The sequence below is a fragment of the Takifugu flavidus genome, chromosome 8 (genome assembly GCF_003711565.1).
Source record: "Takifugu flavidus isolate HTHZ2018 chromosome 8, ASM371156v2, whole genome shotgun sequence".
NCBI classification, from domain to species: Eukaryota; Metazoa; Chordata; class Actinopteri; order Tetraodontiformes; family Tetraodontidae; genus Takifugu; species Takifugu flavidus.
The window spans coordinates 5,097,599-5,114,913 of record NC_079527.1 but is presented as its reverse complement, the minus strand read 5'-3'; the positions used below and the strand labels follow the sequence as shown (position 1 = coordinate 5,114,913).

The 17,315-nt window shown below is 45.7% G+C and overlaps 1 protein-coding gene across 1 annotated transcript; it reads right to left on the bottom strand.

Moving 5' to 3' along the window:
- Positions 1–7,852: 7,852 nt before the first annotated feature.
- dalrd3 (DALR anticodon binding domain containing 3) lies at positions 7,853–13,253 on the bottom strand. Its single transcript, XM_057039978.1, has 13 exons — positions 12,811–13,253; positions 11,274–11,581; positions 10,786–11,099; positions 10,572–10,630; positions 10,332–10,433; positions 10,196–10,260; positions 9,962–10,020; positions 9,773–9,855; positions 9,548–9,674; positions 9,393–9,451; positions 9,204–9,320; positions 9,051–9,119; positions 7,853–8,928 (listed from the first exon to the last, which is right to left on the bottom strand). The coding sequence occupies exons 1-13, from the start codon at positions 13,042–13,044 to the stop codon at positions 8,809–8,811; spliced, it is 1,716 nt and encodes a 571-aa protein (XP_056895958.1). The 5' UTR covers positions 13,045–13,253; the 3' UTR covers positions 7,853–8,808.
- Positions 13,254–17,315: the final 4,062 nt, after the last annotated feature.

Below are 17,315 nucleotides of genomic sequence, written 5' to 3'. Positions count from 1 at the left end.
AGCAGGCGTGTTTGAGTTAAACCAGTCACAGTTTTCACTTTCGATAAAAATGAGTCAAGTGACGACTAAAACTCAGCCAACAAGCAGCTGCAGTATAAACACGAGCAGAGAAGAAACTGGTGTGTGTGTGTGGTGTGTGTGTGTGTGTGTGTATTGAGTACATAGTGTAAAGAACTGCTTATTATCAGGAGCTGAGTGCTGAATGTTAACTGTGACATGCTGCTGCATTCATATGAGCAGTCGCAGGTGTGCTCACACCCCCCCTCCCTGGAAAATAATCGGATCCCCAAAACCTGCTTATGAAGCAGAAGGAGCGTGTGTTCCTACCTGGACACTAATTGATTCCCTTGGCGGCTTGGTTTATAATCAAAGAAGTCCTTCGCCGGCCTTCCTTAATCGCTGCCGTCGTGCCAAATAATTACAGGAGTTGCCCCCATGGAGCTCTGCTGTTTTAGTTTAGTTTTGTGTAGCGTAATCTATATATCTACAGTATATGTGTATATATGTGTGTGTGTGTGTGTGTGAGTGTGTGTGTATGTGTATATATATATAAAAGTCTAATCTGTATTTGTCTTAAAAACACAGTATGCAATAAAAACACATTTTAAAAAGTCAAATGTCCATGTTTATAAATGCTTCGCCCACCCATTGTACACTTTAAATTAGACCCTCTCAGAGAGAGAAGCTGAATCGGTGTGTGTGTGTATGTGTGTGTGTGTGTGTGCGCATGTGTGTGTATGTAGGGGGGATTTGTAGGTAAATGCCACAATGTCAGAAAGAGAGAAGCCCTTTATTAAAGACAAAGGCAGGGCTGGTTTGCACAGTGCGGACGTCTGCTAACGATCTGATGGAAGCACCAACTGGGCGTCTCCAGTCTAATACACACGCCTTATCTCCAGCCTGCTGTGGGGAGGTTGCTGCCTGCTGTTGGGTTAATCTGACATATCTCCCATTTGAATTGTTTCACTCTGGCCATTAGCTGTCGTGAGTACGCACGCTGCTCCCGCTGGCTGCCTCTTCGTGTCCCGTGTGTGTTACCGACTGGCAATGAAACCAGATACTTGTCTGATGTTTCCACTCTCAATGAGTCAACTCACCAGGAACCTAAGTTTTTGGGAGTGGCGTTCTTGGCGACGGATGCACCGCATCACACCGTTTTAGGCGGTTTACCGCCATGAGACCCCCCCCCCCCCAACACACACCCAAACTGTGCTGTCCTTACAGCTCAGCGGGGGTTCATTACACTCTCACACGCACTCCTCGACACCCCGGCACTCCTTCTGTGGGATGGAAGCGTGTCTGTGCATGTGTGCGCCTGATAGCCAAATAGAGAAGGACCAGCGGATTAGCATATGTGCGTGCCAGCTCGCATGTTTTAAAGAGATTGCGTGCGCGAATTTATCACCGCTTTTTTTTTAGTGATACAGCACAAAAGCAGGCCTGGATAGGAGGAGAGTCCCCGTTGCAGAGACCACAGTGAAATTAGGTTAAATGGAATTTTGAGGCTTAATGACAGGCACTTCCAGGCTAAATGTGATTGTAAAGAGGAGGCAGGAAGTGAGATCTCTGCACAGCCAATGACAAAAAATGTTGACGTCCTTTCGGGCATCTTTGTTCCTCAACCTGAGTAGCCTTTGTGTTGATGTCCCTGCATTTTAGAATTGAATGCATGCATGCAGCGAGATCTACCATTCTTTATAACGCACTGGCACAAATCTGTGGACACGTCAGCGCATACGAGTGGTTGGTGTCTTGATTTTGGTAAATTTGCCAATTGTAACACACAAAAGGATGGCTGTTAACAGCGTCTATGTCGGCAGGAGTCGTGTGAGTATTTAGACTGTATAGAATGTGCCAAATGTGAAATGTGATCTTATATAGTTAAGAACACAACTTCCTGAACAGCCAAAGTTTAAGAGACAGTACAGGTGTGTCTGAGAGGGGGGCGAGCGAGAGAGACCAAGAGAGAGAGAGATACTGGCCCTGTGAGACCCATGGATGTGTAGAGAAGAGATACAGAGACAGAGGAAATGATTGAAATTCGTGGGGGTGGAGGGTGAAGGAAAGATAGAGGGACATAGAGGAGTAGAGGGGGGGGGGGGAGATTGGGTCATAGACAGGCAGTCTGGGTGACAGCTGTTGTATCCAGAGTTTATCAGATTAAATCTGACCATCTCCGCTGTGAGAGAGAGAAACCAACACACACACACACACACACACACACACACACAAACACACACACACAAATGTGCGCACACTGTCATGTGATACATCTGAACTTGAAAGCAATATAAACTTTGATGGAGCAACCTCGGTCCACTCTGTCCACATTTTCATTAGGGGACTTAATCAACCATTTCACTAAGATGACCCTTTGGACTCTGCTGGATCTCTGCTGGATCTCTGCTGGATCTCTGCTGGATCTCTGCTGGATCTCTGGTGGATCTCTGATGGCTCTCTTTCATACCACTGCAGCAGATCCTCTTGACCAAACATCACCAGAGCTCTGTTTCTTTTAGACTGAATTCCATCACCGATTTTCCCTCGAAACCAAACGGACTTAATGAGTACGGAACAGGACACTGTCTTTTCTTTTGCCTTGTGAAGCGCAAAGTGCAGAAAAGTTGACTCACGTCTCCAGGGAGCCCAACGTCGCTGCCCCCACCCCCACCCCCACCCCCATCCTGCAGCAGTAGCCTTCAGCAAGCAACCCCAATTCATAGCAATTAGGTATGCCCAGAATTCTAATTTACACAATTTGATTCGATTCAGCTCCCATTTCATCCAATTATTGTGTAACACAGCCCTGGCCCATGCTACCCAACCCCCCCCCCCCCCCCCCCCCAGCCTTGTCATGACCAAACCCCCGCTCGCTCTCCTGCCTGTCACTTTCAGACTGCTGCACTTGACAGCTGCGTTTGCTCCTGGTTTGGGGAAATTAATTGAACAGGGCACGGCTGACAAAACTCCACATGTTGAATCTGGCAGAATGCTGGGGAGATTATTTCACACCGGCAGCCGCGGGGATGCTGCAGCTCTCCCTCCTTCTCAGTCTCATCCTCATCCTCATCCTCATCCTCATCCGTGCTTTAAATCCATTTAAGTGCTGCATCTCCGCGACGGCTTTTGAAATGGCTGCTGGTGCGAAGTATCAGGTACATGCGTAAAACAGGTCTGTTGCCTCGGAAAAGAGAGGGAATGGGGGCGCTCAGCCTTTACTCCCGGTTTCTCACCCACAGCGCTGATCCTCAGAAACGCACCTTCGGGACATTCATACCGCTCCACCACCAGTCGATTAATTTCACCATTAACAGACCTAAATTTATGATCCTTGTTTGGGTCCTTGACAGAAACAGCTTTTTAAACAGGTTTGGACGATAGCGGTAATGTTTCGGGGGAACTGGGCCACAGAGACTTCAGCACTGCTGAGATGTGCAAATAATCTGCTGACAAAATCAAAGTCTTCCGTTGTGATTCGCATCCATTTAGGCTCCATTATGATTCATTTTTTCCCCAACGGTGCCGTGGGAAATTCTAAATTAACTCAGAGATCAGGGCTTGTACCGCTATTGTTTTCACTAAGAAATAAAAAATATATATTATATCATCATATAATATCATGGCTATTTGGACTGGACCATTGTTGTTATTTGAGATACGGTTCTAACTTACAGTACAGTACTTTAGTTAAAGGCCTTGACCTGCTGAGGGTCATTTGGTAGGACTCTGCAGGCGGTGCTCCTCCTGCTGCATTGTTGACGCCCTTCTACAGTCCTGTCAGACAGACCAGCACTGGATGCTACTATTAATCCCTGGAGGAAGTGATCTCCCCCCCGCGCTGCCTGATTGGACTCCGCACCGCCTTGCTGGGACATGGACAGCATCAAGAGCAGAGTCAGCCCAACCTTTGTCTCCTGCCACTTCCTGCAAGCCAGTCCTGTTTTGGAGATGTCCTGTTTTAAACTCTTTGAGATACATTTTATACGCTTCAACAAAAACAGTAGCGTTCAGGATTCAGATTTTGGACCTGGACAGCAGAACGTGTCGTCCTTTTAGCCACATTTGTCCTGTGTCCATAAAACAGGCCCCATGCTGCTGAATGTTGAGCTAACTGCACCTTTAACTTATGAGACCCGTCATTTGTTTTGGATCTGACGCCACGGTTACACACAAGCCTGCATACCTGGGGAACGAGCAGCGTCTGTAAAGCCAAGGCCCGCGTCTCCACGTCTCCACGCACCGCGCTGCGTTGGCAGTATTGGTTTAATCTCCTGATTCGCTCGCTCGGCCTCACTGAGAGGAAAACTCAACCAAAGCTGCTGAATTATCTCTCACGCAGCTCTGCTGACACTTTATTCCTCCACAGATGGCAACAGCTCCCGGTGCTGACATCTCCTCTGGATAAAGATTTTAAAGAAAATGAGCGGCGTGTCTTCCCGCTATCTCGACCGAACGGGGCAGAACGCGTGTTTGCTGACAACTCCGCCAGCTGCACGAGCAGATTTGCCTTTTAAGCTACAAATTCATTTGAATACCAAATGTCATGGGAAGGTTCGAACCCAGGTAGATGCTCCGGTGTGCATCACATATTTATTTTTCAGTGCCCTGACGTTTTTCCTTTCAGCCTGAATGTTAAAGTATATAAAACCCAGGAGAGAAATCTCCTCAGAATCGTTCGGTTCTGCCGGAAACTTCGGGTCAGGCTGAGATGTAGCCGACAACTCACATCAAGTTTCTGCTCAAGGCTGATTTCTGAAGCAGAATAAACAGCCTCCAAACCGAGCTGGCCTCTGCTCTGAATCCAGCTGAGGACCCTGGAATGTGACCCAAATGACGCAGGACCCCCGAGGCTTGATGTCAGGCCTTTGTTTGTTTGTTTGTTTTACCTATGCAAATAATCACTACAACTAGAATCAACTGGATTCCGTTTTAAAAGTTGAACTTGAGTCAGGCACCACCTTATGAAGCCCTGTTGACATCAGCAACTTCCAGCCCGGAACGTTTCACACTTGCTGAATCCTACCTGCAGGTTTCTCATCAGAGGATTGTCATCATAATTCTTTTTATATTTTTAGCAGCGAGTCACATTGTTGATTAGTTACTCTCTCTCTCTCTCTCTCTGTATTCTCTGGGGCGTCCCTGACCCCATTCATTCATCTCTCTTCAAGAGAGCGGATCTACACTCGGCGATGACTCCACATGCTCGGCTCTCTCCAGCATCTCATCCTTGTGGTTTGTTTAGTTTTTTTAAGCCACTCTCACATCGGTTCCCCCCTCCTGATTCATCCTCCCTTGCTTTCGCTTGCTCTCGTCCTCTTTTGTCTTGCTCCAGCCCATCGCCCCAGGGTGGTGATTGACAAGCAAGTGGGGGTCTTGTATGGGGGACTTTCTGATTGGCAGTGAGGGAGATGGAAAAAAGAAGCCTCCTGTGCACATCCAGAAGCCTCCTGGATGTGCTCTGACTGCACAGTAAAAAAAAAATGTTCATTGTAATTTGTCTGGTGTTCTGTCTGCTTTTGATTTTTACTTGTTTTGCCCACTTGAGGATGACACCACCCAAAAATAAGAGTTTCTGCCGTGAACATCCATCATTTAAGCATCATGTTTAAGAAATATTATTATGAAAAAACAGCACATCAATATGTGTGAAGCATCCGAATGTAGCTTAATTAAGGCATCTAGGAAGATGTTTATTCGTGTAAGTCGTTTGAAGTGTGCAGTGAGACCAGCAATATTTATTTCATGAGCGATTCCAAGCAGTAGGAGCACGTCCCAACATTTTTCTCCCGACTTCTCGTGCAGAATACAAACATTCCCTGCCTCGGTCAAACTGCTCTTATGGTAGAATCTACAATGCTTGACATTCTAATTAAGTGTGGTGGCATTCTAATTTCCTGGGCTTGGCCACTCTACATTTTTCTTTACTTTTCGGGTGAATTATCCCCCTTAAATGTCTAATGTGTGGGATTTATATAAAGGGGATAAGGCGGATGAGAGGTAGCTGAACAAAATACTGTCACCACCCTTTAATGGGGGCAGCAAAATTCACCAAAAAAGAAAAAAAAACAAGCTTCTTCACTCGCCAAGACCCTCAACTGACACTCAAAGTCATAAAAACTCAACAGCCCCTCTGGGGGTGCTCATGACGCAATAAAGAAAATCTATATGGAAATTATATTCCATTTGTGCACATAAATCTTACAGCACAAACCCTGTTATTTAAGCAGCCACTCACCCTATTTGACCATAAATTACTAATGTGAGCGTTCAAACACACAGCTGGCTCGTTAATTAGCGCTGTAGGTGTAACCACAGCAACCTTCATCAGAAGACAGGACATTCTGGACAATCAGGCATGAAAACAAACTTACATAGAGTATATTTCAACCAGAATACACACCCGGGTCCAAGACGATGCGATGAGACTCACATACACCCTGCAGCTGGTGTCAGTGGCGTGTTCGTGTATCGGTTTTGTTGTAACATTGCCACCGTGTGGCCACGGTGCAGTACTGCAGCCAGCTACAGCTGAATCCTTGAGAGGATGATCATAACGGTGTCAATTATCATGCGAAAATTACCAGGCTGGTTCAGATTCTGATAATCGCCTGTGTCGGCATATTGAGGACAAACGTTAACTGCTATTGGTGACCTGAACTGGGGTTGAACTGATCCAATAACGTTATTAGGGACAGTCGATTAATTTGCTCGTTCATTTAAACACAACCAATCATTCCCTTCATTAGCAGCAGCCTTTAGGACTGTTGATGCTTCAGTCCAACGACACTGTAAACCATCTAAAATTATAAAAACCCAACAGCATTAGCTGGTGTCAGCAATTTATTGATCCCAAGTGAACACCTTGCATTATTCAATACAATACACACAGAGTGATTCGGGGCTGAGAAGGAAAAGGGTTTAATGTGAGTTATGTTTGTGTGTGTGTGTGTGAGAGAGAGAGAGAGAGAGAGAGAGAGAGAGAGAGAGAGAGAGAGAGAGAGGAGGAGAGAGGAGAGAGAGAGAGAGAGAGAGAGGAAGGAGCTGAGTGAGAGAGAGAGAGAGAGGAGAGAGAGAGAGAGGAGAGAGAGAGAGAGAGAGAGAGAGAGAGAGAGAGAGAGAGAGAGAAGGCTTAGCACAGAGTTTGATCTACTTTTTGGCCCACAAATATTGTAATGGCACAAAACATTTAATGAGAACAATTAAAGGGGGAAAACTCCCCCATTCTTGGGGCGGCCATGTGATAAAAACAGCATATTTTAACTCAGTCATATATTTGCGTGTCCAATTAACATTGAAAAAGAATTCCAATATGGAAAAGACACAAAACCAAGGCAGCTGAACTGCAGCTATTGGCAAACAAAATCAGTCAGGTGATCAACGGGATATCATGTAGTAATCAGTTCATCTCGGGGGGATTTTAAAAATCAGTGCTTCACAGTGATGTAACTGAGATAAATGAGTAAAATTAACAGCAGCTGAGAAGTGCGAGTGAGCAAAAAGACCAAATAAAGAAAAGGCACATCACATTAGCAGGGTTCCATCAAGAGTGACAGAGGACCATAATTAGTATAAATATATCCATGCAGTGTTTTATTGGACCTACGGTGGCCTCAGGGCAGTGTGTGTAGTGAGGGATTCATTAGGTCAGTTACAGAATGTTGATTTTTTTTCATCATGCAGAAGAGGACGGGAGTATAAGCTTTCTTGATGAGATATATTAAGGTCAGAGATGTAAAGATCAGAATAAAGGGGGGGACTACTTGTTCTTCCACCCCCACACTTTACACTGGTCTGGATGCAACACTGGTGAACAAGACAGAATCTTAGAAACCTCCCAATCGTGCAGCAGAGCTCAAAGGTGTCATGCAACAAGATTTAATGGCACATTTTCAATGTTTGCATACTTTTGCTTTTAAAAGAGTGTGAAGCAGATGGAACTGACCGAGAACACATTTAACACATTTAACACAACGCGCCGAGACCTCAACACAATTCACATTTGAGAGTTCCTTCACCACCACCACCACCAGGAAAATGTACAAATAACATGTTGGTCATAAAAGTTTTCGTACATATTTAATACCATGACACATCATGCATTGCACTGTCTCATTGGCACGTGTTATAATACTTTGATTTGTCACGCACGATTACGATCTAATCTGAAGTTCCTGGTTAATATCAAAGTAGGGTGAGGCAGAATATATATATGTATATATATATATATACTCTGTACAGATCGCTTATAACAGACAATAAATACTTGTGCGGCATTAATAAATAATATGCGATTAAAAACTGTGGACATAGACAGGCGGGAACTTATGAATTAGGCTTCTCGGCAACAAGATGCAGACAGATGATGTGGCAAAATAATTAAAAAGATGTATTAAGTCCCATTAGGCTGTCATTCTGGCATATCATGGGTTGTGAGATTTTATTTTTGTCAATAACCCCTGCAGATGTACACAGAGCCTGAAATGTACAGTCAAAGTAGCCAAAATCTCTCAATACCTAAACACCCTTTTGCATGTTAGCTGGAGGAAAAGCCCAATTTACAATTAATATCGTTAAAAATCTGAGAATGTTTTTTTCCTCTTTCATTTGGATGAAGATCATCTGATTGGTGGCAATATCTTTAAAAGTGTCTTTAAAAATTCAGCCAGAGCACCTTTGGCTACAGTATCCTGGCTACCAGCAGCTGTAGGAACAAGAAAGGTGTCAATGATGGAGCTGTGCCGCCAACCGTGACGTGAGCACGGTTGAGGTGGAGTTCCGGTGGGGAGGGACGAGCGTGCGATTTAGAGGCTATAGTTGCCGGATGGGGGGAAGGTTCAGGGTGTCCAGAGCGCTGTGGTAGAGCTCTCGCAACGCTCTTAGCAGATACAGGCGACAAAACATCTGGTTGAAGAGGTGAGGCAGCGGCTCCTGATCAGGAAGAAAGACAAGGAGTGACAAACATCTGCTGACGGTGACCCCCCCCATTGCGATCTTCTCTAGAACACATGCTCGTTTGCAGAATAGTAATGCAGTAATCAATATCCGCTCACCCCCAACACGTGGACTCTGTTGTAGTACGAGCTGAAGTCTTTGCTGAGAGACACCAGAAATTTACACATCTGTAAAACACAAACACGTTTTAGCCTTTAACCTTTAACATCACACTGTGCGCTTTACGGTGACTGCACGTATCATCGCTCGACCTGTTCGGTCTTGATATTGACTCTGGCCCCTCCCCCTTCGCAGTCTAAGGCCTGTCCCGATTGGTCCAGCAGCTCGGAGAAAGGAATCAGGTAGTTGAACAGCAGAAGCCACTCGCCCTGTCACAACACAGCTGTGTTTACCTCCAAACAGCACAAACAGCGTTTTAAACAAAGCCACCAGAGTGGTACCTCTTCCTTCAGAGCAGAGAAGTCAAGCTGGGAGCCTTCGGGGATTTCTGGGTAAACACCTGCAGAGAAGCAACCTTTACTACATTCAGACAACCCAGGATCACGCTTCCATTCTCCTCACATTCAAGGTTTTGGCGGCTCGGACAGGATCTCACCGTTCTCCACGCCCCTCTCGTAGCTGTCAAACAGCGTGTGCAGTCTGGCGCAGTTGTACATCACAAACACGCCTCCTCTCGGCCCTTTGATGGAGACGCTGCCCTCCCTTTGCACGTCCAGCGTCACCTGGACAGACAAGCCGCTATTTGTTTCGACTAATGGCGTCCAGGTGACTGGACTGTAGAGCGCGCCGAGGTGCAAACACACCACAAGAGCCAACTCACTGGACTGGTGTGGACCGTCGAGAGCAGCTCGAATCTGACCGTGGCCGATGTCATGACCCTGATGATGTCGTCCCACGTCTGACCTATAAGAGGAGCCGGTGCTACATCACAACAGTCGGTTCTCTTCGCCTACAGTTGCAGTAATCCGACCTCTTCATTTCAATAATGTATATAAAAGTGTCCACTGACCTTCGACTTGATCCCCGTATTTCATCTCGGAAGCCTCCTTCATTTGACCTCTCCTCAGCCTGGAGGACAGGAGAGAGAAACACGAGGAGCCTCATTTACACACGGTTAAAAATACCCAAATCTGATCCGTACAGCGATTACAGTCATTCTCTACGTCTGGCAGCCGGACAGGACGAGTGGGGACAGAAAGAAGATGGAGCTGAAAATAAGAAACTGAACAGAGGCGTTTCTTACTGAAGGTACTCTGAGGCGGTGAGCTGAGAGCCGGGAGTCTTCACGGGCCCACACACCAGATGTCTCTGCAGAAACCATCGACACACTGGTCAAGCAAGAACGCGGTGCACCGCAGCGTCCACCGTGTGCCCTTTACCTGCGTGTGTGCGGCTCCACTGGCTCGCCACAGCACTGCCATCTGCTGCTGGCGGAACTCGTCCTGACAGGAAGTCACGTGCACTGTTGTCACTTTGGCCACCTGAGAGAGAGAGAAAAAGAGGGGGGGGAGAGAGACAGAGAGACAGAGAGAGAGAGCAAGACAGAGAGAGATAGAGAGAGAGGAACCTTAGAAATCAATCAGAATGTGAATCGGTGTGTCTTTGTCGATGATTCTCACTTTGCAGTCCCCTGCGGCACCGTCCAGCTGGGCCAGGTGGGAGAGAGCGTCTCTGTGTACTGAAGCAAAGACACTCTCAACGTTTTTTCAGTGACTAGACAGTAATATCGGATCATCATCTGTGCTCGTAACACATTACGGATCTTTGTTAAAGCGACGTGTGTTGAGTCTTTGCTTTTATGTCATCGTTAAACAAGCTCCGTGGTGGCCTCACCTGTGCAGGTACCAATGCTGGGATCGTACCCCAGAAGCCCCTCCTCCTGGAACACTCTTTTAAGGTTCACCCTGAGCTCTCCATCGATTTCCCCCTCCTCTGCCTTCCTTCCTCCTCCTCCTCCACTGCTTCTCCTGCCTCTCTCTGTTTCCTTTTCTCTGTAGGAGGAGTTCTCCAGGGCCTCGAGGATCTTCTCCTCTCGCTCCTCGTTGGACCAGCTGGTGGGAGCTGTCTGCCAATTGACACCCAGAGCTTGGAGAAAGGTGACCATTTTGCTATTGTCAGGAAGCGTGGGGCAATAGGACACTGCAAATCTAACACATGTAACATTTGTTATTAATCACACAATGGCATCACCATTTTTAAATAATAACCTTTTGGTAGAAACAAAACTCTTTAAGTAGTAGGTTATGTCAAGCTTAATGTTTTAACAGCACGATGAAATAATCAGCATCTGCTCAACCGCTGGATTGAACGCGCAGTCTCACCCTTGCTTTCTCAACAGCGCCCCCACGTGGTCAGACAGCAGAACAGTCCTGAGTTGGCCGAGAGTCAGAGTCTCAGGTGTGGGTGTGTTGGGTTTGGCATGAAGTGCAGGGCAGTTGATCACCACACAGCCTTGCTTCTGACCTGAGGGCTTCAGGTACTCTGTAGCTCCACCTGCTAGGACAGCTCTGAAGGCTGCAGCCCGATCCACCCTCACTCGCAACCCCTCCCGCATGACCTCCCCGGCTGCCATGGGGAGGACTCCGCTTCCACGGAGGGATGTGACCTTGGACATCACTGCAGGGGGAACCTGGGTGCATTAAACAAATATATGTTATGGATGGAATAAATAAATCACCTTCAGATATGGTGATTGCACATCTCTATAAATAATTCAGCGTGTCAGCATAATGGCCGAGCCTTTCCATTTCAGGTCAGTATTAGAGGAGGATAGAGGAAGAGAAGGAAACTGATGCTGCACCACCAAGTGTTATTGAGGAGACAGTATTCTCTTGCTGATATTCCGTCTGTTGTAGTATTAAAATTGCAACTTCACAATGGCAATATTTTGGTGAACAACATGACATCGGACATATTTAATCAGGCCCACGTGCTTGTTTTAAAAAGGATTCTGTTATATACAATATTAATAAACACTACATTTAATATTTAATTCCATTTGTCCATTCTGGGCTACTAAAAAAATCACTCCATCAGGCATTTCAATAATCATATAAACATCTTACTCCTAAAAACAACACCACAGCAGCTAATATTCTATAGAAATTACACAACTGAAAAAAACTGTTATAACAAATGATTTAGACCTTCCTGGTCATACAAAATCTTCTGTTATCTATGTTACTACACAGCACATCATCTTTAGTTCCCTATCAGTTTAATAGGACTGTGGAATATTTAACTTTTTCTGCATGCATGGGGGGGAAAGGTGTTTAAATGAATAATATAAGTTGATGTGACACTATATGTTATCAAAATAGGTTCTGCTGCTTCTGTGCCTAAATATGAGCATTCGAGGATGCAGAGGTTAATATCTATGTCCATATGATCTACACAGCTCTAAAGTAGCTTCTATATGGTTGTTGGTTCGCATCTGTGCATGTTGGTCTGACCCACATTTCCCCCCATGGAGAATAATTGCCGCCGCAGGCTGCTGCTAGATGTTGGAACATTGTGGCCACCGAGACATTTCGCTATTTACAAATGTCAGTTTTATTGCCAGTCATTCGTGAGTTCAGTACGTGAAATTCAACGCGAAACTAAGCATTTGGTTTTAGATAAATAACAATCGCGCCTTCACAGACAGACTGACAGGAGTCATGAGATCTGCTCGTTTGACTTAAAACGCTTTATTATGACGAAAAGTTGCAGGTAAAATCTGTGCTGTGGCTAGCTAGTAAAACTACATTTCTCCAACCAGTCCACGCTTTTAAAAAAGACACAGCCACACCGAAGTGATAGTTAAACAGATTCTTATTATACATTTAATAAAAACCAACATTTACAGGTCAAACTCACCTCGCAGTCCGCGTACAGCGTGTTGAGCATCGTGCTCGGCGACAAGAAGTCCCGGGTGCGCAGATTTTTAGCGGTGCTCTCCTTAAACCAAAGCTTCTCCGGTTCCGAGAGGATTCTGTCCCCGTTCTTCTGACTACCCTCAGGGACATTTTCCCGTTTCCCTCGCAGCGCAGAGCTCAAAGCTCGGACGGTCGGGGTGATGCGAAGGGCTGAAAGCTGCTCGATGTTCTCCATATCCAGCACGGCACAAACAGGTGAGCTTTACAGCAAAATATCAGCGCGTCCTCACCCGGATCATATCTCCGATTCAGATGCCGGCACGTAGATATTCCTCTTTGATGTGCTATCTGGATGGAACTGCATGTCAATTTTCAGCCGCGGCTAAATTAATCGCAGATCGATGGCGGTTATTGACCATCACGCAGGACCGCATTAGCTGAATGTTGTTTTCGACTTGTTCTCTTGGAGGAAATGCTTACTGGGGAGACCGGTTCGTCACAGCGCCGCCAAGTGGAGGGCGGGGAAATTACACTCACTTCCAATCACAATGAGGCGTAATGTAAAACATTCTATTTGCAATCGGATGATGTTACATTACTGGTAGGTACTATTTGTTTTTTGATCAATGTACGTTATAATTTTAACAACTATTCGTTTTCGGTTATACTTTAATGAAGAACTGATATTTGGGTGCCTGCAACTTAAATATTCCATATGCATATCGCAGAGTCCTGTCATATTCTGATCATTGCCGCAGAGATGCTGTGAGTGTCCCTCAGTTGAAGCTAAATATGAACTAATAAGGTTCAAAACTCATCATTCCTTGCTCATTGCAGCAGGAAATACCAAAATTATCCCAGGGGAAAAGTCTTTACGTATCGCGATGGTTTGTTTTTTCCATCAAAATGTGTTTTTCCGGCGCAGACATGTGACGCAGAAAGAAAGCGCTACCCGCAAATTTAGGGATAAAACGTGGTTGCAGTATGTCAAGAGACTCCAGAGATATTCTGTCTCCAAAAGGAAAGAATGTCCACTGGCAGGAACACGAAATCACGGAACTTATGGCCATCCGGGCTTCGGAGGGAATCCGAAACTCGATTACGGGCACGGTGAAAGACGGTGTCGTTTACAGCAGGGTGAGCAAAATGCTAGCGGAAAGGGGGGTGTATAGGACTCAGGTCCAGGTGATTAGTAAGCTCAAGTATCTGAAGAAAAAGTACGCCCTCTACCACAAACAGAAACTCCGTTGCGGGAGCGACCGCGTCAACTGGCCGTTTTACGAGCAGTGCCACCAGGCTTTTGGGACTTCTTCCCCCGTTCCGAACGCAGGGAAGCGGCACAGAAGTCCCTCACCTCCATCCGTCCCATCGCCTCCAGCGCATTCTCCCCCCACTTCGGAGGTGGACGAGAAACACCATGAGGTGGTTGTCAGCCTCTGGGATGAAATGGATGATCGGGAGATCAGCGAACATCTGGAGCCTGTAGAGGCAGACGAGGACGACGAGGAGGAAGATCAATACAGCCCCCCTGAACAGAAACAGCCCATCAAAACCAGTAAGTCGGATTTTTCTTCTCATTAAGTGGATTCAGAACAGACACCAACACTTGAGATATATATATATGGACACACTATATGCGCAAACATGAAGGAATTTGATAAAATCTCTCAAATTTGTTATCTGTATAAACATGTCACTGTAAAACTGCTGGAAAAGACATTATTTTAGTTTTAAATCAAAACGTGTGTGATACCGAAGTGCTGCGTTGTTTCATAGCTCTTTCATGTACCGCATTTTCACGACTATAAGGCGCACTTAAAACACTGAGATTTGAGGTGCGCCTTATAATATGGCGCGCCTTGTGTGTGGACTGAGTTTCAAAATCTGTTGTGTGCCTTTGGTAGGTGCACTACGGTAATCGCCCCGCTCATCGATTAGCCGCACACCTACGCGTAAGGACTCCCTAAAATGGCACCGGTCAAGCGACACGCATATGAGGCTTACTTTAAACTGCAGGCCATCGAATATGCGGCTGAAAATGGCAATCGAGAAGCTGCAAGACATTTTAATGTGAATGAGTCCATGGTCAGAAAGTGGAGAAAACAAGAAAGTGAGCTCCGCCAAGTGAGGAAGACGACGCTGAGTTTCCGCGGGAACAAAGCAATGTGGCCCGAGCTGGAAGACCGAGTGGAACAGTGGGTTGTGGAACAGCGAGCAACTGGAAGGCGCGTCTCTACTGTCACCATTCAACAAAAGGCCAAAGCGATTGCTGAAGAAATGGACATTGAGCACTTCCAAGGAGGTCCGTCTTGGTGTTTTCGCTTTATGAGGCGGCGGCATCTCTCCATACGCGCAAGGACAACTTTTGCACAGCGGCTGCCCGCGGATTACCCGGAGAGGGCGGCCATCTTCCCTAACCCTAACCAGGAGAGGGCGGCCATCTTCCCTAACCCTAACCAGGAGAGGGCGGCCATCTTCCCTAACCCTAACCAGGAGAGGGCGGCCATCTTCCCTAACCCTAACCAGGAGAGGGCGGCCATCTTCCGCACCTACTGCCGCGACAAGATAACCGCGCCCTGCCACATCACCAACATGGATGAACCGGTCGGTGGGTCTGAGTCAGATGACGAAGAGGAGGAATTTGGGATGTTGGACGCTGAAATAGCGCAGCTGTTGAATTAAGATACAGAAGATGAAAACTTTGATGGTTTTGTGGCGGGAGAATGAATATTTTGTTCAATAAATGTGTCGAAACTCACTGTTTACTTCCGTTTTCATTTTTACTGGATGTTTTAGCATGCGCCTAATAATACGGTGCGCCTTAATATATGTGTTAAATACAGATATAGCACCCGTAACTGAGACTGCGCCTTTTATTACAGTGCGCTTTATGGCTGTGAAAATATGGGTATATAGATCATTTAAAAAGAATGAGTAACGTTTTAAAAGTGCTTTGCCAAGAAGATCTTTAGTTTATTAACTTTCTGATTGCAATCAGGTTCAGTGGAGTAGATCGATTGTAATACACCCATTTGTGTTCAGATAGTTTTTTTTATTCATACTTACAATCGTATTTTAAACTGTAAATTCCTTTCTTACATTAAGTTATACATAGATATCCTTGGTTTACAAAGTGCTGCCTTTTAATCTACCAATAGACTGAAAGCAAACACAGGTTTGCTAGGATGCTGAATTCATGCGAGCCATGAAAGGCTAGCTTATTTTACTCTTCAGAGATAACAAAACTCTCATATTGTCAAGCTGTTAAGAGTATCTTGCATCGTCAGTGGTCGTAAACAGCTTGCCAGAATCGTGTCATCGGTGGTTAGAGCCGTCTGACGTCAGCATTCTCCTCATTCACCTTTGAAGGGTCCCTGATGCTTTGTGCCATTTCTTTTGTTTTGTAGCATACACGGTTCCAGAGGAGAAGAAAAGACGAAGAACCACGGTGATGGAGCAGGTCTCGACGTTGGTGTCTGCAACAGTTGCCCAGCTCAGGGAGATGGACGCTGCCATGCAGGCGCAGGAGGACGCCCGGCTACAGAGGTTGATGGACCATGAGAGAGAAATGCAAACCAGTCTGATAAGCCAGTTAGCAGCAATGCATGAACGGATCAACAAAGAAAACCACCAGAGACATCTTGACCTGGTGGACAGGATACTCTCGAGGTTCCCTTCAGGTCCCTGAACGGTGCTTCTTGTGTCACTAAAAAGGTGTACTTTAGGGAACACTTTCCAGCAAAGCTGACTCGTGCCTACACCAACATCTTGATTTTTAAACCTTTTTTCCAGCAGTGTTGCTCATCTTGCCCTTAATTCTACAGGCCTTGGTTATTGCCTTAATAATACACAAGGCCCAACCTCCCTTTTTACATTTTTGTATCCCTTTGAATTATTTGGATCTGCTGGTTTGTCCTTCCTACGTTTATATTAAACAGTAGCGCTGGTTAAAAAAGCACGCAAATATATCTCTGATAGTGCAATAGAATGAGTCCATTATATATAAAACAGACCTGTTACAGCTCAGCCTTGGTAATGAAGCGCACTAATTGTTTGTCTCGGTGTGTGTGTGTGTCTTTGCGATGTGTTTTACTTGGTCCTCATTACTTCAGAGGTGTTTTTAAGGGTTCGGACTTGATTTTAATGACAACGTTAGAATTGGATTTAGGTTAGCTTGGGCAGGTATTATGTATGTCTATGAATGTTCTCACAAAGTGTGTGTGTGTGTCTGCTATAAAACTTGGCTGACTGCTGCATACACATACATTGTGTATACAGGAATCTGTTACACCTAACAACTATGAATTCTAAATTTGATCCACTCAAAAATTTGAACAGAAGTATCCTGGTCACTGTTGCCTTGAAACTTTATTAAGCACATGCACTGATTATAACTGTGTCAGAGCTGTCATAAAGCGTGGGTGTGGTAAACCACATGACAAGAATGGTAAAAAATTGATTTGAAAACGCTGATAAGGAGAAGCTCAGAGTCATTTTCTTACACAA